The 23,215-nt window shown below is 41.5% G+C and overlaps 1 protein-coding gene across 1 annotated transcript in view; it reads right to left on the bottom strand.

The window, feature by feature from the left end:
* Window positions 1-22,618, bottom strand: part of NIPAL2 (NIPA like domain containing 2) — a 47,131-nt gene extending 24,513 nt beyond the window's left edge. Inside the window, exons 1-3 of the mRNA XM_008924046.2 lie at window positions 22,514-22,618; window positions 4,676-4,744; window positions 2,302-2,473 (exon numbers count right to left, since the gene is read on the bottom strand). Coding sequence (XP_008922294.2) covers window positions 2,302-2,473; window positions 4,676-4,744; window positions 22,514-22,618 — 346 coding nt within the window. The remainder of the gene's footprint in view (window positions 1-2,301; window positions 2,474-4,675; window positions 4,745-22,513) is intronic.
* Between the last annotated feature and the right edge of the window lie 597 nt (window positions 22,619-23,215).

Raw genomic sequence — 23,215 nt, 5'->3', positions numbered from 1 at the left:
CAAAGACAATTTTCCATGCAGACCCAGAGTGAGGGAGATCTGCAGAGAATCCCCTAGATGACTGGACATACCACAAAGCACATTTCTTCTCAGTAACCATATACACTGCATTCCCAATGCCAGTGAGAATCAGCTCTTACCATATGGGGTGTGTTGACACTGAATTTGGGAAAAAATGCGGCTCAGAAGGCTGGACTTAGGGTTCAGATATACATTTGGAGTTTTTTATCAAGTACTTAATTTCTTCATTTAAAAAATTAACTCATGAAAGACATAAATTCAACAGTACCTCAAAACAACTACCAGACTCTGCAAAGTTCACCCTCCACCACCTAAAAGAGGTCACAACTTATTGAGAAAAATATTTCTTGATCTTTTAAACTGGAAGACCTACTGCCTACAGAATCCTTTGCCCAGTCGTTAGCAGATGACACACATGTCTTGATTAATTTGTCTTTGACCTATATGATGAACTCTTCTCAAATTAAGAGATGTTCTCTGGCTTTAACTTCAGAAAACAGGAAAGTAGTAGAAAATGTTATTGGGAAGTTATCACTATTATTGGCTGTCTACATAATTTTAATTTTCCCTTCCTTAAGGGAGCATTTGCTAGACTAAATAAAATTTCAGGTATTTGTTTGGGCTATGAAATGGATACTGTCAGCTGATACATGGGAATGGAATATAAGCTATTAAAGTGCTTTCTGGGGTCTTACTGGATAAGCATTTTGGGTCAAAAAAAGGGGATGAGAATTTTGATAAGACGTAACAGTTAGGAAAATGATTTCTTGGTATTTTTTATAAGTAAGGGGAAATGGAGAATGGAGGAATCATCAGATGCAACATTTCTTCACATTTTGCGAAAATAAAGAAGAAGGAATCTGCTCAGATAAAAATCAACCCTAAATGTGATCTCTTCTTTGCAGCAGTTTAATAACCAGTGGGATTTTTCCTCTTCTCACTGCTTCTCACTTCTTCTTTCTCGTTTTCTATATTTGCATTTTATTCAGTTTGGGCAACAAATTAGATTGGTCAATATCCTTTTATGTTCAGAGACATGTGGAAATGTCTACAATTGTTAAAGATATAACTACTGCCACCAAAATCACACTGAGATACGTCATATTAATTTACATTTCCATCTCAGGTAATACTGCATTCCTTTCTTTGAGAAATCTTTCCTACTGTGGTGAACTAACATGGCTTTACATCTCACTCTGAAATTCTGCAATAGTTTAACATTAAAGGTTGCAGTAAATTGTCTGCAGTTTCCTTTCTGCACTAAATTGCACCCACACATGGTTAGCTGCCTCCTTCCACTACAGCCAGGCAGTCCACTGGGAAGATAATTCATCTTTTCTATGTTCCCGTGCAGAATCACTCACTGCAATGTCACTTCTGAGCATAAAACAGGTAGCCAGTGACAGACCATGAAGTGTTATCACCTGCCAGGAGCAAGTAAATGAGCTCCAGCGTATGCATATCTTGAGATATCTCAGCCCTGGATGTTTCAGCTGTGGATGTGAAGTGACTGAGTTAAGGGATGCAGCTGCACCCTGAATTCCTGTTTTCACAGCCTCTGTACAATATCACCCTCTCCACCATGCTTTGCATTAGCACAACATAACATATTTTAAAATTTATGTTACTTTATCAAAGAAACATCACAGTTGTCTCAATATCTTAATTACAAAAAAAAAACCAAACTAAGAAAAGAGTAAGATCATATCACTTCTGCTGAAGTCCAGTTAATCTGTACACAAAGGAACAAATGAACAAGTTTAATAATGTCCACAAATACACTAAATTTGTAGGCCCTTTTTGTCACACAATGCAGAGAGTCAAGCAAGTTTGCCCATGTTAACATGAGGTATGGGGATGGGCAGGGGACAGGCAGCAGAAACTACTTGGTGTGATGGTAACATAGAAAATGTGTAGGTACTCAGGATCAGACCATAGCTCTGTGCAGTGAGCAGGATGCCAGCCTCCCTCTTCGGGGGCTTGCAGAGCTGGCGACACTGCTGCAGCACTGGGTGGCAAACTGGCAGGAACTAGCAGAGCACAGAGTGACACAAAAGAAAAAACTGTGGAAAAAGAAATATATTAGAAGAGTCTCTGAGTTAAGTAGACAGTTTTTGTTAAACTGTCAGCTCATGTAATTATATGAATAATTTCTTTTCAAACCACAACATTAACATTTTCCTCTTGTGTTCCTTCTGCAGTTCCTGCGGTTTTATTCCTAGTCACAAGCAAGCATTTGATTAAAGCATGTACCCAAGCAAGAAATGGCAAAAATCTCACCTATGACAGATACACATCCCAGTGGAGTAACAAGAGTAATGGGGGCAAATCCGTAGGCTGCAAAATTGCCCACCTCTCCCAGCCCCAGGAGGGTAATCCCACACCACCACAGCTTGCTCGTGTAGTAGGGCTTCAGCTCAGTTTGGCAAACCAGTCGAAGATGAGCGCATTTCTAAAAAATTAATTATTAGGAACAGGCATGAATAGAAAGACTTCCATTGTGTTCTTATGTCTGACAAAAGTGGAATAATTAAGGGGGCTGTCAACTTCAAATTCCAGGTGCGTCAAGGTTTCTTTTTAAGCACGGTTTTCAGCTTGTTATTGCACAGCTTTGTGTTAACTCAGTGCTGCTTCAGATGTGTGCTTTCTGAGCCGTGGTGGAAATGGCTGAAAAATTAGGCCTCTGAATAAACCTGAAAAATACTAAGTGAATACTAGCTAGTGCTTCTGAGCTATCACTGCACACATCTGTTCTTGTCTCAAAGCTGAAGCCCAGCAGTTGTGCTCTGAATCTGGAAACACTCAAAGGCAGGAGACGGAGCAGAATCAGAACTGCGGCAACAAACTGGAAGAAGGGGAACAGATAACATGGCATTCCTGCCCATGAAACATATCCTCGCCAGAAATAAAATTTCAAAATGAAAAAGGCAGCACTTAGTCACATCTTCTGTAGGGAGGACTCTAAATTAATTAGACAGAATTTAGGATTTGGCTACAATCTCCTGTTTGACCTTAGAAGAAGATCATAGGTAAAGCATTATTTTCTGAAGGAAAACTAGCTATACCTGTGACAACAGGTATAACATATACTCAAGTAATACTCCATCAACACTTCCTGTTACATGAAGAAGGTATCATCGATACAGGCTGTAATTGTTTTCTCTCTGGCTGTACAGCAAGAACCTGTATATAACAAGATAATAATTTGCCATTGATCACACTGATCTTCTGAAACAGAGTCCAGGCAGTGTCCATCAGGAAGGTGTCATAATTGGGAATGATGCAATGTTTACCACGTTAGTTCTGCAGAATATAGCTTCCTTTCTCAAATTCCTCTCCAGCCTCTCTGCACATGGGTAAAAAAAGCTGGAAATCAAATGCTACATTTATTGCAGTATAAATGGTGATTAAATGATTTTTTTCTCCATTACTTGATATTTGATTTTAGAAGTATCCCTGCAGAGCCCTGGGGAGGTTGTAAACAATTTTCCTCGAACTCCCTCTCTACTTTGTAGGCTACTTTACAGAGTATATGCCAAACAGTAATATCTGTGACACTCCATAGTCTTAGTCACTCCTATTGAGAGGATGCAGCACATTACTGCAGCTTCATGCTGAGGAACATATTCAGAGGATGAAATCCTAGGAAGTTTAGCCCTCTGAGGAGAAAAAGAGCACAAGGAAATTGAACTTCCTTGAGCCACAGACCTGGATGTTATTCACAGTAACATCCAGGATTTTGAGTGTTCCATATTTGTAAACACAGGGAAAAAAAGCCCAATAAAAATACAAATGAAATTAATATTAAATAATATTCAAATCAAGAATGCAAGTTTCTGCTGAAAACCAAGTTCTTAACTGAATCCTGAGCTGTGTTTTCTCCCCCAGATTCTTGTAGGATTAAGTCTTGAAGGCACAGTGCAATTGAAAAGATGTGCAACAAACACAGGAAAGTGATCTCAGCAACTCTCTTATAGCCTTCTTTCTCCAGATGTCTGCCTTTGCACAGTAATATGTGTGATTGGTATTTAGGTGGAGACTGTTTATAACCTAGATGAAATACATTGCAAATGATGACCTGTTCTTTAGCTGACAACCTGCTAGAGGGAAGAGAGGAAGGTTAATGGACTGCATAGTGGGAAAGGGCAGAGAACAGTCTATCCTTTTAATATCAGTATGAAAATAAATGTTGAGATCTAGGGAAACTCATTATTCATATTTAGAAGGTACTGTTACTAAATGGAGAAAAACATACTTTAAAGGATTAAAAAAATTTCAGTTTAAAATGTCTGTCAAATTGCAATGAGAGCTATTGGGTCTTCCTAAATAGCATTTAAAAAGCTGGAAGATAGTTCAAATCCAGCAAATGCTGTTAATGATTACAAGTGAGTCACAACTGGTATTTCCTTATAGCACATTACAAGGAGGAGCACTAGTTATGAATTCCTATTCTGTTCCTGTATGAGAATCACAGTACAAAACAGGTTGAGAGCTCCCAACAACTACAGCAGGGCACTGTTAAATTACAGTTGAAGAGAGAGATTGTTTATTAAATGCAACAAAATTTGTATTTTGAACTTTATCAAAACCAAACTGCAACAAAAGCTACTTGATAAATATAAACAACTCTGAATAAAGAGAAACAATTTCATACCTGTATATTCAAGGAGACACTAATCAGCAAATTTGAAGCAGCAGCAAGTAAAACTCCCAAGAGCTGAGTCTGCAAGACCACAAAACAAAGAAATACAAAAATACTTACTAGTTTAAGAACAATATAATGGTGGTTTTCTGATAGCACTTTGCAACCCAATAAAAAACAAATTATTGCACTTTTCAGTCACTGAGTTCATGCTGCACTGAGTAAACTGATAAAAAATACCTTTGTGCAGTTGTCTATGGCCCAAGTAGTAAAGAGGTGGGAAGAGAAAGGGCATCTCAGTGCAGGGGGTGGTTTTGCTATCCTTCAGTAGAACACCTTAACTCCCATGAAATAAAAAACTAGGCAGGTCTCAGTTGAAAACTACACACAGGTGTTCTTTTTTTCAAAAAAAATGACCTGTTTTGTTACATAATCTGGAAGGAAAATCATCAGCAATCAAACAATTCCTATCGGAACACAACTGTCTTACATGTTAACATATCCGCTGTTTGACAGGGCAGCCAGGAACATAGATCTCCTGACAGTTTCTTTAATGTGTTTTGTTATTGCATGAAATTATTGCCTAATCAGACTGTCCAATTTTCACTAAGATTTGCAAACTTTCTATGAAGCTGATGAACTAATAACATTCAAGTAGGATTTGTTATTTTGGTAAATGGCCACTTAAAGATGCCATTTAAGCAAGACCAAATAACAGGTACATGACAGTCTACTTTCAAAATGTTGAACAAACATTTTCAAAAAACACTTTGCAAGTCATCATAAGTGTATTCAAGACCCGTTCAAGGTTACTGTTATAGTGCTGTGAGGAGCCCCATTATTTCGTAGAGAAGACAAACATACTATCAATTTTTATAAACAAGGTCATGGTAACATTACCCAGCACAACTACTGCTTGCAGGCTGTCAAGCAGCATCCAATTCTGTGTTTGCAGCCTCGGCTTTCATGACTTACCCAAGAAGGTCCCTGGGCAGCTGTGAACAGGCAGCCCCCCCCAGCCACAGAGACTGTTGCCCCTCAACATTTATAAAGAGCAACATGTGGTCCAGTAAACGCTTGGAGGAGGGATAATTTTTGTGGCTAGATTATTCCCAGACAAAGAAAAAGCACCCCCAAAACTGTGAAGAAACACATCTTTATTACAAATCAACTGTAATGTTCTTACTTAAGAGATACAGCAGAATCCAACCATTTCCATCCCCTACGTTTCTGTAGTGACTTAGAAGGAGAAGCAGACAACAGAACTGCTCTGAGTGAAATGCTTGGCTGACTGCCAGGTGTCAGCCAAGGTGCAGCCAGGTGTGACTGATGGGTACAAGGGGATGCAGAGTGGAGAATACAGGAGGTGAGAGGGCTCCCTCTGCTATTACAGCATCAGTGCCACAGCCTATGTACAAAAAGCATTACTCAAGAGTTTAGCCCATGTCTTTTCCATCTTGTATCCTCTTCCTGCCCCCCCCCTCCTCCAGTGGATGTTCCAGCAGTGTTTCCTGGGCTCTCGCGCCAGTGCATTTTCCATGCTCTAGAAATACACCTCACTGGAACCAGTGGGGAGAGTGTGACAAGACATCTCAGCATGCGTCAGCACAGACATCTCTGCTGAGATCAGGCACTAACTAGGACATAAGCTGCCTTGCAGCCTCCTTCCACACTGAGGAAATGGTGTCACATGGACACCACACAGGCGGAGCAGAGGGATGGGTTCTCCTTCCTTTGGCCTTGATGCTGTAGCATCGAATCTTGAACACTGATCTTGCGCAAAGTTTAACCACTTCATCCTGCACCCATAGCAGCTTCAAAAAACAGCAGTTAAATTGAAATTGTTTTCTTGCTCCCAAAGTCTTGTTCTTTTTAAATGACAACATGCTCCCTTGTGAGGAGGCGGAGAAGTGGCCTTGTCAGCCTTGTCATTAAGTGTTTAAGAAAAGGGAGACAGCAGGGAATAGAAAACAGAAACTGCCACCTCATTTACCCCATCATTTTATTGCTTTCACATCATTAATTGTACTACATCCCCATTACTCCCAGCAGAGAGCACAGCCTCTCTGCAACTCTTTTTGTTCCAGTGGCTGATCCTGTCCTTATGGCTGCGTCTCTGGATAACGCCTTGCAGCTCCTTCCTCCCGCTTTTCAGCTGGGGGTCACAAACACTGCATAGGACTCAGGAGGTAGCCAGAAACCCAGCAAGGAAACACAGTTGATCTTGAGACAGCCCGAAAGAGGGTATCTACCCAAGGTGGAAGGTAAAATTTGCATGCAGCTGGTGAGCAGAGGACGAGGCTCTGTGCTCTCTCTGCAATCTAAAAAACTGTGTGAAATCAGATCCATGTACAAGTACTGATGATGACCTGAGTATGTGCCTCCAGAGGCTGTGAATCAAATGCCTCTTTCATGGCTTTACACACTGCATGGACTGGGTCTCCAGCAATGTCTTCCAACACCCTGCATCATGGGTGTTGGAACACCCCCATGTGTTCCCCCATGTGGAACTCCCCAGAACAGCAACTACTTTTGCACCACAGTGGTTGCTTCATCAGGTACCTGTGAGCTTGGCTCACATATCCTTTTGGGACACATAAGATTTCTAACATGATGACCAGCCTATGTCTCAACTGGAACCATCTCATAAAAGTCAGTTCTCTTCTTAGAGAAACATAGAATCACAGAATGTTTTGGGTTGGAAGGGACCTTAAATATAATTTAATTCCAACCACCCTGTTATAGGCAGAGACACCTTCCACTGCACCAGGTTGCTCAAAGGCCCATCCAACCTGGCCTTGAACACTTCCAGGGATGGAGCATCCACAATTTCTCTGGGCAAGCTGTTCCAATGCCTTTCCACCCTCCTTGTAAAAAGCTTGTTCCTTATATCTAGGCTAAATCTACCTTATTCTAGTTTAAAATCATTACCCTGTGACACTCCCTTGTGCCTAACTTTAGCAACCTTCTGCTCTGGACACAAGGAAAAACAGTGCATGTGTATTATCAAGGCAAATGCACAGCGGCAGTCTGGGCTCAAAACCTTCCCTCATGGCTCAGGTCACTTTATTGCAATGACCACATGTTTCACCTGAGCCTTGCTGTTGGCATATATACTGCGCTGCCTGCTCCAGGCTGACAGGTGCTAATGAGCTCTGGTTAGTATGGCAATAGAACCATACTTTCAAACCCAGGGTTGGACAGACCCCTAAAGATTAAAAGCAGAGTATGATGCCCTAAGGAGGTCAAATATCACATGGATCCAGTCAGGGAGATGAGATGAAAGTACAGTAACACTATGCAGCTACAGCAGGGCAAAACTGTCTTGCACAGGTTCATACTCAGACAGGCCTATATTAAATAAAACAATGGGAACAAAAAATGCAGTAAAGAGGAAAATTACATTGCAAACATCACAAATCAGAGTGAATCTTAAATCAGCAGGCAATTTCTATTGCACAAGAGATATCACATACAGCAGTGCTCAAAGAGAAGAGGAAAAATAGGATGGCATATCTCAGGCTAGTAAAACCATGCATGAATGAAAGACGACCTGCAACAGAAGATAGATCACCGTATCAAACTAAAAACGTTGCTGTATTACTCTGAAGGCCACCATAGCCCTTCTGTTCCCACCTTGTCCTCTGAAAGGTTTCATTATTTGTGCAGTGTCTGCCATTTAACATCCTTCAGAGGCTAAAGGACTGGTGGAACAGCCAGTTTTATAAGTAATAAACATATTCTCTGAGTTTCCAGTTGTGATATCCGTTGTGATGCCATCCACAGTACTGCAGAATTTTCCACACGTAAGTCTTGAGACAAACTCCAGCTGGGGAATTCAGTTGCAGACACAACTTCAGAGCCATGGTACTACTTCAATCAGCTAAGGACTTCTACAAGAAAGAGTCTTAAATATTCAAAACTGTAAAAGGTAAGTTTCTTCATCACTGAAACATCTGCCTGAGTATACAGGCCACTTTGTCAGATCCCAGATTTCAAACTATTGACACATTCTTCCAGTGCTTCCAAATACATGAGTCTTGTCACAGTCTTAAGCTTTCCAGAAACTAAAAATCACTATTTTTTTTATTTCCTTCACCTTAGTATGTTTTGGAACAAGCCATGAAAGTCACCTGCCCGCTTTACAGTCCTTTCTAGATAATCCTTGAGTGCACAGACCATGGACTGAGGTTGTGAATCTGCCAACATTTTCCTTGGTGGCAAAACAGGCTTGAGGAACGCCTACCTCTGGTCCCCCACTCCCTCACTGCCTCATTTAAGCACCTGAAATAATCCTCCCAAAATATACCCCATTAGCATTATGTTCTTTATACTTCACCTGCCAATGTTTAACACTAAAATTAACATTAAAATTCACAAGCCACAGCAAGGCTTGTGACCCTGCGTGGTTTGCCAGTGGTGACATCGACCTGTACAGGGGCTGCTGGGGGAACAAGTTCAAGAAATGGCAAATTCAGCTTGAGCAAGGCACCCTCAGCACTCACCTGGCATCCCACATCTCAGCTGCACGAAGCTCTAGTGCAAGCCCAGGTGTGGGGAAGGGAGGTTTGAACAGTTGGTCAGTAGAAATCCATTTGCCAAGTGCAGTGGTAGCACATTGCTACTCCAGAGAAGTGAGTGGCAGAGCGGCACATTGCTGGATATGGTCCTGCTTTGAGCACTCAGGCAGGATCTGATGCTTATTTACCATAGCACCTTTTCACATCATTCTGACAGTATTTTAAAATGACATCTTACGTGCAAAGTCACTATTTATTGTCGAAGTAAAGTAAAGGGTTTAAGGCAAACGAAAGTCAGCATGAAATCTATATTTTTGGCACTAATTCTAATAAATTTATCCCTTGTAGACTAAAATCTGCATCGGAGATTCAGTTATACAGTGAAACGCAATTTATCTATATTACATGTATGTTTTCCTAAAGCACATCAAACTGCAGTTGCCAGGTCTGTGAAATGAAAACTTGGAAAAATGAACTTAATTTGCATTGAATAAAAGGTATATGCCATTATTTATGAAAACTTGCTATGCCTATAAACTGAACTGATGAGCAGAAAAAACCTGCTCCTTCTACTTTTCTTGATTTCTCCATTTATTTGTGATCTAATGGTGTTCCCAACAAATTTAATGACATATACTGTTTCAGAAGCATTCATTTCCAGTAATTAGGATTTTGTCAGATCTCAATGGATCTTATTTAAAAAAAAAAAAAGAGGAGGCAGGGGAATGCCTTCTAAACTTCCAATTATGAGTTAACTCTGAAGCAAAGGGCGTTCAGAGTCCTTAACAAAAACAGTATTTTTCAAAGGGCTACCATGTGGGATTGAAAGAGGCTTATCATTTAGCTATTATTATTCACAGAGCTCTGGCTGTACTCAGCACTTTACAGATGTATAAAGAAAATAAGGTCTTTGTTTCAATGGTTTTCATAGTGCAATTCATGTACTCATATAGGGGTTCAGGTCCATATGAAGTACTGAAGGACAGCTGAAATAAAAGGGCAATTACCAGTGTGGGAACATGAAATGAAAATACACTTGATTTCTTCGTTGTGACATAAAAGAACATTGTCCAATATACAAGAAAGAAAGAATTACAACATTTGTCATCATGTCTGTTAGGAACAGAGAGAGTATACTTAGTAATTAAGTCACGATAAATTTGAGTAAAGACAAGACAGTTTGTAGGTTTTACACAAGTTGCTGGTCTGGATTGCAGACCATAGTAGATAAAGTTTCTCTCCCATTAATATTACAGCATACTTATCTTTATTAGGTTTTACCTTTCCTTATCTTACAAATTTAAAATACATCTTTTTCCATAAAAGACACAGACTGTAAAGGTTGGAATAAGAGCCTGTTAAGTTTTGAAATGGTGTGAGTACTTGAGGGGATAAAGCAACTATGGAAGTGAGACCCTTCCACTTATCTCTATGCTTTAATTATTTTCATGAGACCCTATTTATATTCATCAGTCTGATTACTTCAATTAATATCCACAGTGGATAACAAACCTAGCTGAAGAATATGAATTGTGAAATAGAGTAACTAAAGTAACTTTAGGATATGCTAACTAGGATTGTATATGAACATATCCATCCACTATCATGTTAACAAGCATAGAATCATAGAGTCATTTAGATGGAAAAGACCTCTAGAGTCCAACCATTAATCTAGCACTACCGAGTCCACCACTAAACCATATCCCTAAGCACCACATCTACACGTCTTTTAAACATGTTCAGGGATGGTGACTCAACCTCTTTCCTGGGCAGACTGTTACAATGCTTCAGAACCTCTTCTGTGAAGACATTTCTCCTACTGTACTATTTAAACCTTCCCTGATGAAACTTGAGGTCATTTCTTCTTTCTTGAGGCCATTCTCGTTACTACAGAGACGAGACCATCACCCACTTCACTACAACCTACTTTCAGGTAGTTGTAAGAGAGCATTATAAGTAGGGTTTTTTTTCTTTTTGAAGAGTTAAACCCAAACCTCTCAACTCCTAAATGTCATTTTCTTATTCTCAAGAAAGAAATCTCAAAATTAGAACTAAATAGGAAAATGGGGAAAGGATAGAACGGATTTTCCACTGTTCCTGTGAATAGCCTGTGATACTTTGGGACACTTTAGTTTCTGGGATATTTTGCTGCATAATCAAAGGCCATTTCATGTTTTTAAATACTGTCTGCTAGAACACAAATAAAAACCTCTCAAGTGACTGTATAAAAATGTCAATCACAGCCAGTAACATCTTAATAGAAAGATTCTTCTCAAGTATCATCACATACCATCTCCATGGCAACTACAAAAATTACATACCAGGAAAAATAAGAATAGTGTTATAAACTTTTGCCAGTTTCCAGGTCCCACAGGAGAAACAAGGAGGCAAGCCAGCACTACCTCACCAGCTTCTTCCACAAAATGGCCAGTTGGCTCAGGGATACTCTTCTATTGCTGCCCAGCAGCAGGCTTTCTGGATATTCTTGTTTGACCCTGTCTAATTCCTCGTGTACAAGGGAAGGTTCAAGCCAGACTACTCAAAGCCTAGGTATATTAATCCCCAGAGTCTGGCTCACATTGAGAGGCTGTGCTGCTTGTATCCTTGCTTCATGTGGCTCCCTGGACCCCTACATTGAGAGCCAAGGAGGGGACACAAGGCTTACAGGAAGCTGCGTGTAACAGTTCCTGTCCTAAGAGCTCTGTCTGTGCTCAGAAAGACAGGCAAGCTCAAAAGGGAGCTGTCTGAATAACTGAGTAAATAATGCTGTTAAGTGTTACATCAGGCAGGGCAAGGCACAGCAAGTACTGTTGAAGAAATACCTCACTCTGCATGTACACACAAACGTGCTTCCAAATCAAGCAGAGAGCACTCATTTCCTCTTCTTATTGTAGTACAAGTCTTGCTGAAGAATGAACGAGCTATTTCTGATTCCATTTAAATCAGAAACACAAAACCTTGACAGAAATGTAGTCAGCTTAAAACATTATTTACCAAATCCTCAAAAGAATTTTTATATAAAAATCTCCCTTTACCAGCTGAGTGGAGCTCATGAGAGGAATAGCATGCCTCTTCCAGCATGCACCTCTCCAGCATCACTTTCCAACAAAGACAGGCTTGTCTCCCATCCTGACTCAATTAATCTTATGTTAGCTGTAACTAACCCTTCCTTTGAAGTGCACAGAAAACACTTTTCCACATCACAACCTGAGTGATCATGCTCAGCTGTTGAACTCCGGTGTCATATATGCAGGCTGGGAATGACAATGTTTCCAAGCCAGTGGTATTTCAGAATTGCTTCTAACAGTAGTTACAACAGGGGAGGGAAAAAAGAAAAGACCTGACTGCTTTTAAAATGAAGTTTGGTCCATCTGTTAAAAGAATTACTTGATTTTACAGCAGGGGAATGGGCAGCCCAAAGGTTGTTCCAGCCTGCTGTTCCTGCAGAGGAGGGCTGCTCTACAGTAGTGCCTTGCTTTCCTTCCTGCACCTCATGCACTTGGCTCTCCTAGTTTCATTTCCACAGAGTGTGTTAATCATTTACAGATAGTTCCTAATGCAACAAAAATGACTGGACTCCAGAAGGCAGAACCTTCTGCTTAGCAGCATTATTCATTTAAATATAAACAACTGCTAGATTATCAGTGATGATTTAAAAACAAGAGGTCTTGCACTCTCTAAAATATTCAGACATATATAGATGGGTGCATACACACAAAACCACGCAACTAACTGAATGTTTTTAATTTGCAGATATTTATGTTCAAAACTGTAAGATGCGAATCTGGGAATAACAAATAAACTCTTTAAAGAAATGGCCTCACATGCAAGTTTCTTGCAGGGGCCCCAGATATAGACAGTGGACTAATGTTTGCTTAGTTCTCTCCCTGTGACACATTACAGACGTACGCTTTGACTTTTCTCTACAAACTGTAACCTGGTTTAAAATATTGGTTAGCATTTTACACTTCATGGTGAGGGCTGACACGAAGAGTAGGTATCTAGTTCACAAGAGTCCAAAACATCTACTTCATAGTTGCCTTCTGCTAGAGAAAACTAAGAGCAGTGTAGCTGAATAATCCCTTCTAGGTACCTTTAACATCTTTTTATACTCTGTTCTACTTAAAGAGATAACAAGGCGGCAAGAGTTTTTTCCCCAGTTTTGAGTATTATAGTTCTTTCAGCAACTGTATCTTATGTGGATTCTCCAATATAGAACTTTCTGGGTTTCTTTCTGGTATTTTAGTGTTAGTATAGGATACAATGGTTATAAAGCTTTTCTTGACAGGGATTACTGCAGAAATGGGGCCATGAAGATAAATTGCTTTTCAGCAATTAAAAACATGAAGGAGAACTAAGCACTCATTTTAATGAGTCAGATGCTATCATCTCTCAAATGTATGTTTTTTAAACCGTGCTCTTTAGTTTGTCCTGGCAGTCTCTGATGTATAGTCGTTGTGATTTAACTCCAGCCAGCAGCTCAGATCCACACAGCTGGAGCCACTTCTCCGGCAAAATGGGGGAGAGCATCAGAAAGGTGAAAGCCAAAAAAACTCATGGGTTGAGACAGAGACAATTTGATAGATAAAGCAAAAGCTGCAAGTGCAAGCAAAGCAATACCAGGAATTCATTCACTGCTTCCCATCGGTATACAAGTGTTCAGCCATTTCTAGGAAAGCAGGGCTCCATCATGGGTAAGAGTTACCTAGGAAGAACAACACCATCGCTCCAAATGTTCCCCTTTTACCTGCTTTGTATGCTGAGCGTGACACCATATGGTATGGAATATTTCTTTGGTCAGTTGGGGTCAACTATCCCCTGTGTCCCCTACCAACTTCTTATGCATCCCCAGCCTACTCATTGGGGCAGTATGAGAAACAAAAAACTCCTCAGTGCTGTGCAAGAACTGTTCAGCAATAATTAAAACATCCCAATTGCTATCAATACTTTCTTCATCACCAATCCAAAACATAACACTATATAAGTTACTCTGAAGAAAATTATCTCTGACCAAAGCCAGTACAATAGACAAGAGAAGGAGCCAGAGTCCTGACCAGACGAAAGCTGATATTATTTGTTTGACTGAAACTTCTACAACACTACAAGCTTTGCTCTCAGTCATCTTGACACAACAACTGAGTCATTGCTGCATAATAACACAGACATGCAATGATAATGTTCATGGTGCTTTAGTCACTGCAGGGAGCAAAAGACTGTCACTGAAAGAGTGAGAAACAAAGGAAAGAGAATAATGTAATTAGAAGTCAATAAACACAAGAACCTTGTGAAAATTCCAAAGCAGGAAAAAAAAAAACAGGAAAAAAAAAACATAAAAATGGAAGAGAAACATTAAGAAATAGTAGGTTAGAGTCACAGAGCAAAGTAATTGGAGTCACTATCCTGATATTCCATCAGGAGCCTCAAAAAATTAAACTAAGTTTCAAGCGGGAGTTAAATATCTTGATACAAGTCTGTTATGTACATAAACCCCATATTTTGGTTGGTTTTCACAGGAACCTTTTTCCACTGGAGATATTCTTGGTTGTTGAAGAAAAAGGCTTCAAGTGCAATCCATATCAGCTGGCAAAATTACTTTGGTTTGAGCAGGATGACAGTTAAGTCATCAGACATGTTATCTAGGACTCTGGTGGAGATTTTAGCTTTAATGAAGCTGATTTGGTTGTAGGGAATTAGAGGTCAGCAAGAGGTAGGTTTGTCCACAAGAAGATATGTACTTCTATGTTACTACTTCACCTCAGCCACCATGAAGAAGCCCTGCCCAAGGAGTCAGTATTTGCTCTGAGTCATTTCTTCCATGTGTAGAGGGATTTCCTCATCACAGTCCAGACCTTCCATTCACCATAAGCCTCTGCCATTACAGAGGTGTTTCTGTGAAACACAGCAGGATACAAAGGGGAGTCACTTTAATGAAGGGGAGTCTCATTAACCAGAGAATCACTGTGTGCTTCATTCAAGAGTTAAACTCCAACAGTTCCATGATTTTTATCATAGTTCCATAATCTCTCTAGTTTCCCCATTATGGGCAAAACAGTTCATATCACCAAATGAGGCCAAAGCCTCCATCCTAAATGACATAAATCAATCATGGACATTGAGGAGAATAAAGTTATACTGTTATAACCTCAATTTAGGCAGTACATATCTGTTTAGTTTGATATTGACTATTTACTTTCAAGCATACTGCAAATATCACTGTCATATTTCTTAAGAGCTCTGCTCCAGGCCTGGTGTTGATTCACACACCAACTGGCTGTCCTTTGAAGCTGCTGGCCATATGTTTCGAAGTCCGTAGTAGTCAAAGAATGGAAAGCATATCTCCCAACTGCTCACATTAACGAATGCTATTCTCCTGGGACAGTTTGTGGCGACATTGTAAACACAAGCATAACAGTTTATACATGTCATCAAAACTCCAAACAGAGTAACTGCAGTCTCCAGTTAGCCAAAAGTCCTCACCTCCCTTATGACTAAAGTGCACAGTCTGCTGTGTTTCCATCTTCCTAAAGCCTTGCCTGTTTTTGAGTTTGGTCAAATTTCTACTTGAGTAATTTGGGTTCTTTTGATTCCTTCAAACAGGAGTTGATCAGATCCAGCAGACTGCTGGAGACAAGCAAGGATAAGATTCAGACATCTCTTTTTTTTCGATGCCCAAAGCAGACTTCAAGAGCATAGGAAGACAAGATCATACTTAAAGTTTCAAAGAGCATCGAAGTCTTTGGATCACAAAATCATAAGGGGCCAGTATTATAGGTGAGATTTTACAAGCAGGACAAGTTTTATTTTAAACGTTATATCAATGAGTCAATTTACCTGACAAACTACCTCATCAAGGAGTCAAATGAGTGCTCGTGCAAATGAAGCAGAAGAAGCACAGATTCAGGGTGGGAGCAACACCACTGCTTTGGCTGACAGTGATGTCCTAGATCCACATAGCAACTTCATGAAATCTTAGGAGCAGACAGGTGTTAGCATGAGGAGCCAGACATTCATCCTACATCACCTTGCAAGTCACAGAGAAGGCTGTGAGACACCAAAAGCAATACAATAGCCACAACCAATTTAATTTAAAGTCCATTGCTTGGAGAGTAGTCTAGAAGTTGGAGAGTGGGAGAGCAAAGCACTACACTGAGCCAGGCACCTCCAAAGCAGCCTTGGAGGGATTCAGATTCATCCCATGCCTAGCTTTTCCTATTCAGTGCTGACTAAGAGAAGAGGAGAACTCACCCTGCTCTGCTGGCTCCATATTAAATCTGATTCTGTCACACTGGATTACTGGGCTGTAGAGCAGTGCCTATGTTTTAAGCCCTCTAGTCAGTGCCTAAGCTGGATACCAGATATAGCCTGCACTATGCCCCAGTCTTTTAATAAAATAACATTTTGAAGTAGTCCAAAACAAAACTAAATTCTGTACCAGGTAGGAAATGCGTAACTAATGACTCAAGTTTCTCTGCATTTGTTTTCTGCACCCCACTTTCTGAAAATTACAAGTACTGTAACGTTCCTTATTGCCTAAAAATTTCCTAATTAACATTCTCAAACCTCTTAAAAGAGATTAGTGTAATTACAAAGCTCCTGTTTAACTCACTGTCACCTCAATCATCAACAAAAAATAAAAAAAAAGGAAAAAATCAAATACATATGTTCTTTAAGATCCTCAGAAAAAGAATGAAAACTCATTGTACCATAGCAGCTGCTGGGAAGGGAAGCATTGAAAACAGCCTGGGATTTGGGGAAAATAGCCCAGTGAGAATCAGGGAACAGACACTCAGATGAGCTATAGCTGATGCTCAGCACAGCCCCAGCCCTGCAAGAGCATTTGTTTCCAATCCCTGGATGAGGTGTCCAGGAGGAGCCACTAAGACTGCTTCAAAATGAATTTTGAGCCATCAGCTTAAATAAAGGGGCTTTCTTCACCAGCTTCTGTTGTCTGTCAGGCTAGGAAACACTCATGCAGGCAAGTCTGCCAGCAATGCTGAAGAGAGGAGAGTGTTCAGAATAGATGGAGTATGAGCTCTCCTATCATCAGCATTTGCTTTAAGTCTGTGTGCCCCAAGCTCAAAATGTGGAGCTGGGTTGGTTTGCTGTTTCTACTGCCCAGCACCATGCTGGGCTTAGTAGGGAAACTGCCAGAGGCACCTGACTCCTTCCAGGCTTCGTAGGATTAACACAAGCTGGGTGGTAGAGGCCTGCCAACAACATGCACTAGAAAATTCTGTTTTGGGATGCACAGAATCACCTGGCGGAAACCAGATAAGCAGGTCACTCCTCAGGCTGGCTTATAAAGCTGCATACTGCCTCCAGTTTTTGGGCTACTTTCCCACCTAGGGTATCTGTTCCTGGCCTGGTGCTCCATGTCCAGCCTCCTCTATATTCAGAGGTATAAACAAATCCATGGTTTACTCCCACTCTGCTTGCAGTGGTTGATGGAAAAACCCATACATTTCCCTAAGGAATTTGAGAGCCATGATGATACAGACATGCTTGTAGTACCATGCAAGGGGACAGGCAAGGGGTAACACTCTCCTATGCTTATATCCCCTAACTCTGAGTAATGAGTAAGTTACGATGCAGCAGCTAACCTTCCTTTAACTGGGAGGCTGCAGTTTATCTAAGCTGCATGCTCATTTCAGACTAGACATGTGATCTTTACATCTGCAGGGGCAGTTGATGTTCAGCAAGGCAGAATGGAAGTATGAGGTTGTAAAAAAAGATGTGGGTGATCCTTTCTAACAAGTGTTTTGTTTTACCTTCTCATCCAGCTTCTTGGTCACACTGCAGCTAATCAGAACACAACTCCCAGCACATCAGACCTACAGCTCTGGCAGAGCCTGAAAGCTTGAGTGCAAGCTGGCCTAGTTGACAGTCCTGCATTTATAACCCAAAGCCACAAATTCTTTTCTGGCAGAAACTAATTAAATGGGGACTAACCATGGAAAGCCACTGGATTCTCAACAGCAGAACAACACCGGAAGACCATGCAATGCTTTTTCATGCCTTGTGCTGCAGTGGGCAGAAACTGGAACACAGGAGATTCTATCTGAACATGAGGAAAAACTTTTTTACTGTGAGAGTGACAGAACACTGAAACAGCTGCCCAGAGAAGTTGTGGAGTCACCATCTCTAGAGATATTCAAAAGTCATCTGGACACAATCCCGAGTAAAGTGCTCTAGGGGAGTTGAGCAGGGAAGTTGAATGACACGACCTCCAGTGGTCCCTTCCAACCTTACCCATTCTGTGATTCTGTGCTTCATTATATAAGCTTTGAGTTTTGAATTCCCCTATGAGAGATTCAAAAAAGTTGTTTCTGAAAGGATGAAAAAAGTCATCTTCTTAAATTTGATTTATAAGGACTGAAAATAACATACATTTCCCTAATACATAGGAAACAATATGCATCTTCTCCCATACACGTTCTGCAATAAGATAAAGGAAACTGAAACTGCATGAACTCTGAAATCTGATAGGTAAAGGACAACACGATGAAATGGAGTCATTGTTTTGATACCTTTGTTTGCTTTCAGTGAACAGGTTTAGAATAAGGAACTGGGGGGTGATGTTGAATAGGAAAAACTTTTCACCACAGTTTTCACAGAGGAGTACAGCAGCAAAAAGCTGAGAGAGAACATGTTTGTCTCTACTTTCCCCATGCTTGGGGACTGGTTTAATGATTAATCTGAAACAGCTGACATCTGCAGTGCATCAGAGAGCAGACTGGAGTATGAGGTACACTACAGAGACTGAGAAAATAGCATTAAAAAACCCTACAAAACACTTGAAGTGGAAAAGAAACTGGGATGGTTTGCCTTCACCTTTAATAGCCTTTCTCTTCCTTCTTGCACAAGATAGATGTCCTGACTGAAACCCACATGTGCTGTGGCCATGCTGCCCTTTTGACTCCCACCCACACTTCCCATGGACACCTTGACTTTCTCTAGAGCTTCTCCTAATTGAAAACCGTGTTTGGAAATGTCATTGTTAAAGTGTTTAAAATATTCTGATGAACATTTGTAGGGATGTGCCATGATAACACTTTTCTCTGGTGGCAGTGCCAGCTCAAGAGAACTTCACAGTTTCTGGGGTGCTCCTTCAGCCAAGGCAAAAGGAGAGATAATCTTCCTCTTCATGGAGACAGGCACCCTTGCCCTCCTGTATTAGGTGCCTCATAGCACAGGTGAAGGAACTCCTATGGCATCAAAAGTACCAGCAGCGACTGTGCTGCCACTGAAAGAAAACAGGATCAAATCATGCTCTTACCATGCTGAGGCTCAGGGGCACTAGGCATCAAGCCCCTAGTAAAGAGGGCTGAGTGGAAGCACTGTAGACTTTCTTCTTGAACAGAATGTGTAAAAAATCTTAATTGTGGCACTTCATGCAAAATCTACATTTCATGTATATGACAGAAGGCAGCATAGAAATACCTCTGCAAGGATGTGCTTAATCTGTGGGATTTCTCATCACACCTGCTAGCAGCTACCACTGCCCACTGGTGAGACCACACAAAGGATCAGGTTTCCTGGCAGCACACACTCACCACCTGCATGTATGGCCCATGACAGGCTGTGATATATTATCATGGGACAAGAGGCCACAAATCCATCTAAAGGAACTGTCAACATTTTCAACCTCTAAATACAGACTGGAAATGATTTATTAATACAACCCACAAAATAAAACAATTTTCAAGGTGACTGGGCAGCCAGTAATAATTCCAAGTTTATTAAGACCCAGCCTAAGGAGGAAAAAGAGGCAGAAGTGAAATATCTTCCTATCTCCGGCCTCAGCTTCTGCTCTCAAACAACTACACACAGTGTCTACACACAACACACATATGAAGTGCTGAGTTACAGAAGAGGTATTATGGGGCTCTGAGCAACCTGGTCTAGTGGAAATTGTCCCTGCCCATGGTAGGGGGGTTGGAACTAGATGGCCTATAAGGTCCCTTCCAACCCAAAACATTCTGTGATTCTATTACATCTGAGCTCTCAACGACTATTCTCGCCCAGCTATTTTCTCCCTCTCTGATACAAAGGCAAACCAAGATCAATAGTGTAGGTAATAATCTCAATTAATCTTGCAAATTGTTTTTGTCCATAAACAACAATATTGGAAATAAATAAAAAACCTTTGAGAAGTCTTGAGGGAAATAATAAAATATTACACTGAGGCAATTACATACAGTTTCTATTAAGCAGACAAAGTCCACATGTTGTGGCCTCTTACATTCATTACTTCAGCAGACACAAAAAATATTACAATAATAGTTTGCCAGGAAATACTTCAGGTAACAAAGTATATATTTCATCAGATTTTACTGCACCATTAAACACATTCATGTCCCATAACATACAATGCATACACAGGGAGAGTGTGAGCTGTGGGAGCACAGGCTCCTGCACTGCTGATTTCAGAGATGTGGTTCCTCAAGCACCATCAACAGAACTATATCGACGCTGATACTGAGGAGAAATCCTACCTCCACCCTTTTTTCCCCACGACCATGTGTTCCCACTTCTACCCTTATGTCAACAGTTAGCACCAATTAGCCTGATCAGGGACCTGGCAGGAGAATAACCCCCATTAAAAAAACGACAAAGAAATGTAATGCCAGCACAGAAGGGCATTATACTACATAGCCACATGGACACAGGCATTTTAACTTTTTCCAGGGAGCTGCTAGTTTACAGACATCAGTTAAGGGCACTCTAGTGCTATGGATTTTCCCAATTAATGTATCAGATCTGCTGATCCTGTGTGGATGTCTCTGATAATCACATGGCAGTAGGCAACTGCGACTGATAGCCATACCAAGCCCCTCAGGTCTAGGAGCTCTTGAAAGGGGATCTCGCTCTTTCACTTCCTGTTTGTTCATGGGGTTGAAGGGGCTAAAAAATACTCCCACAATAGCAACTCACCTCAGCTTTCCTGGAATGTTTCCAGGCAGATGAGAGCCAGTGCAGTTATGGTCTCTTATAGAGGCAGAAAACAAAGAGCTCCTCTTCAAACCAAACTAAGAGGATCAAACAGCCTCAAGAAAAGGGGAAGGGAAAGAGCCCTGTGTGAAGACCTGAAACTGGGCTGATCCATTGAATCGCAGCAAGTATAACTGAATGGGAAGAGGAAATAGTTTCTGAAGCTTCCAAAAGTGTAAAATGTGAAAATGGGGGTATTGGGAAAATTAAGGTTGGCATCAACACAGGACCCATAGTTACCCATCACTTGCTCCAAAGCTACAACCCAAGTAAATAAAAGAACAAAAATCAGTCTTGCCCAAAAACACCCAAGCAGCTCTAAAAAATTATGAAGGTCTTCCCAGAAAACTACCATGCTTAAAATCCAGCAATCCTTGTGCAATAGTCCCGAGGAGTACAGGAGCAGGGCTGGGAGGTTTTCCAAGCAAACAAATAACCCCACCTTGACATGCAGGTGTCCCCATGCCAAGGGGGACACCTGTTATTGCCTTCCTCTGGCAGCTCTGCAAGCTCACAGCCTTGGGACCCTAACTCATAAACCCACAGTAAAACTGTTGGCTCCACATTCTTGTCTCGCAATAAGAGGTCCCAGCTCTGGTCCCGGGAAGCACTGCCATCAGCCATCAGCCAGGAGTCCTGCTGCACCAGGTACCTGAGCACAGGAATTCACAGGTTTCCTTCCCTCTGAGAAGATGGGGCTGAAAAATGCCTCCTACTCTATGGATATTCACACAGTAGCAAATGCAGTATCCAGAGGGGAAAGTTTTTGGGACCTTCCTCAGGCTATCGCCTGCAACTGGACTGATCACAGAGGAAGGAGAGCAGCTAATTGCAAGTCATTTTACGCACAATTTATACCAATACTTTGCTCTGTAAGAAAGTTGTTTGCCTCTCATGCAGAGAAAAACAAGAATGTTGAGTATCCTCCCATGCCTTCTAGTTTGTGAAGCAAAAAGGAGGGAAAAGGTAAAGGGTTTAATCAACCTCCAATTCATTTTTATTGTTAGCAGATGCTCCAGCTTGCTAGTTTTCAGGGGCCACTTCAGTCTCTCTTTTGCAGTTGCCTAAATGCATTGTCAGCACTGACAGTGACAGATACACCAATGACAAAAACCAGTGATGCTCTAGTGCAGAACAGCACAGTTCTCTGCCTGGTTCCTAATCAGAAAGGACTGCTTGGAAGGGGAAGCCAGGCTGAACAACAGGGTGAAGAGGGAGCAGAGCCAGCAGCACACAAGTGCTTTTCACAGGACGCTGGGGAGAAGCTGAAATTATTGTCCTGCTCTCCACAAGCCCTCTTCAGGGGACCCCACTATGGTGCTACACGGTGGGCACTTACCTTGTGTGTGCTGTACCAGGGGCCAGAGAGGGGACCACTCATGGTGCCTGGTCCCCCAAAGGATGCATTCCAAGACGCCCTCTCTGTAACTGGGATGATGCCCATGTCCCTGCCCTCAGGCCCCAGCCACTGGCCATGCCATGCACTGTCACACCAGTGACAGGGGATGGGTGGCTGTGAGGAAAGGCGAACAGGATCTGGACGTGGCACTCACTTCCTGGTGTGGGATAGGCTGCTGGCAGGGGTTACTGTGCAGGCAGGTGTAGAGGCTGCGATTGCCGGTGCAGCCGAGGCTGCAGCCGAGGGCTGCGTCTGCAGGTGTACACCAGGAGACCCTCAGCTGGGGAATAGCTGTAGCATAGGAGAGGAAGGGGAGCTTGACAAGAGCCTTTCCTACTCCTTCCCAGGGCATTCAGGTGCTTTTTTTTTCTCTCTCTGACTTCTCCAATGCCCCACCCTGCTCTGAAAAGGCAGCCTGGGAATTTAACTCCTTCAAATCAGTGCCTAAATCTAATGCTCAGTTATTAATTCCTCACTGCTAGATTGCAAGACTTAGAAGTTGTTGTTCCCAAAGGCATATAGTCAGTTGCATAAGTTCTAACTTATGTCCTGTATTGTTTTCTTGTAAGTATTTCCTGAATAGTTTATTTGCAGATATTTCAGGCAATGGGTTTTTTTTCCCCGTCTGTGGCTTTATCCGTT

This window comes from Manacus vitellinus, unplaced genomic scaffold, assembly GCF_001715985.3.
Source record: "Manacus vitellinus isolate BGI_N305 unplaced genomic scaffold, ASM171598v3 scaffold_1_pilon, whole genome shotgun sequence".
In the NCBI taxonomy this organism is placed as follows: Eukaryota; Metazoa; Chordata; class Aves; order Passeriformes; family Pipridae; genus Manacus; species Manacus vitellinus.
This window is presented reverse-complemented; position numbering and strand designations above follow the sequence as displayed.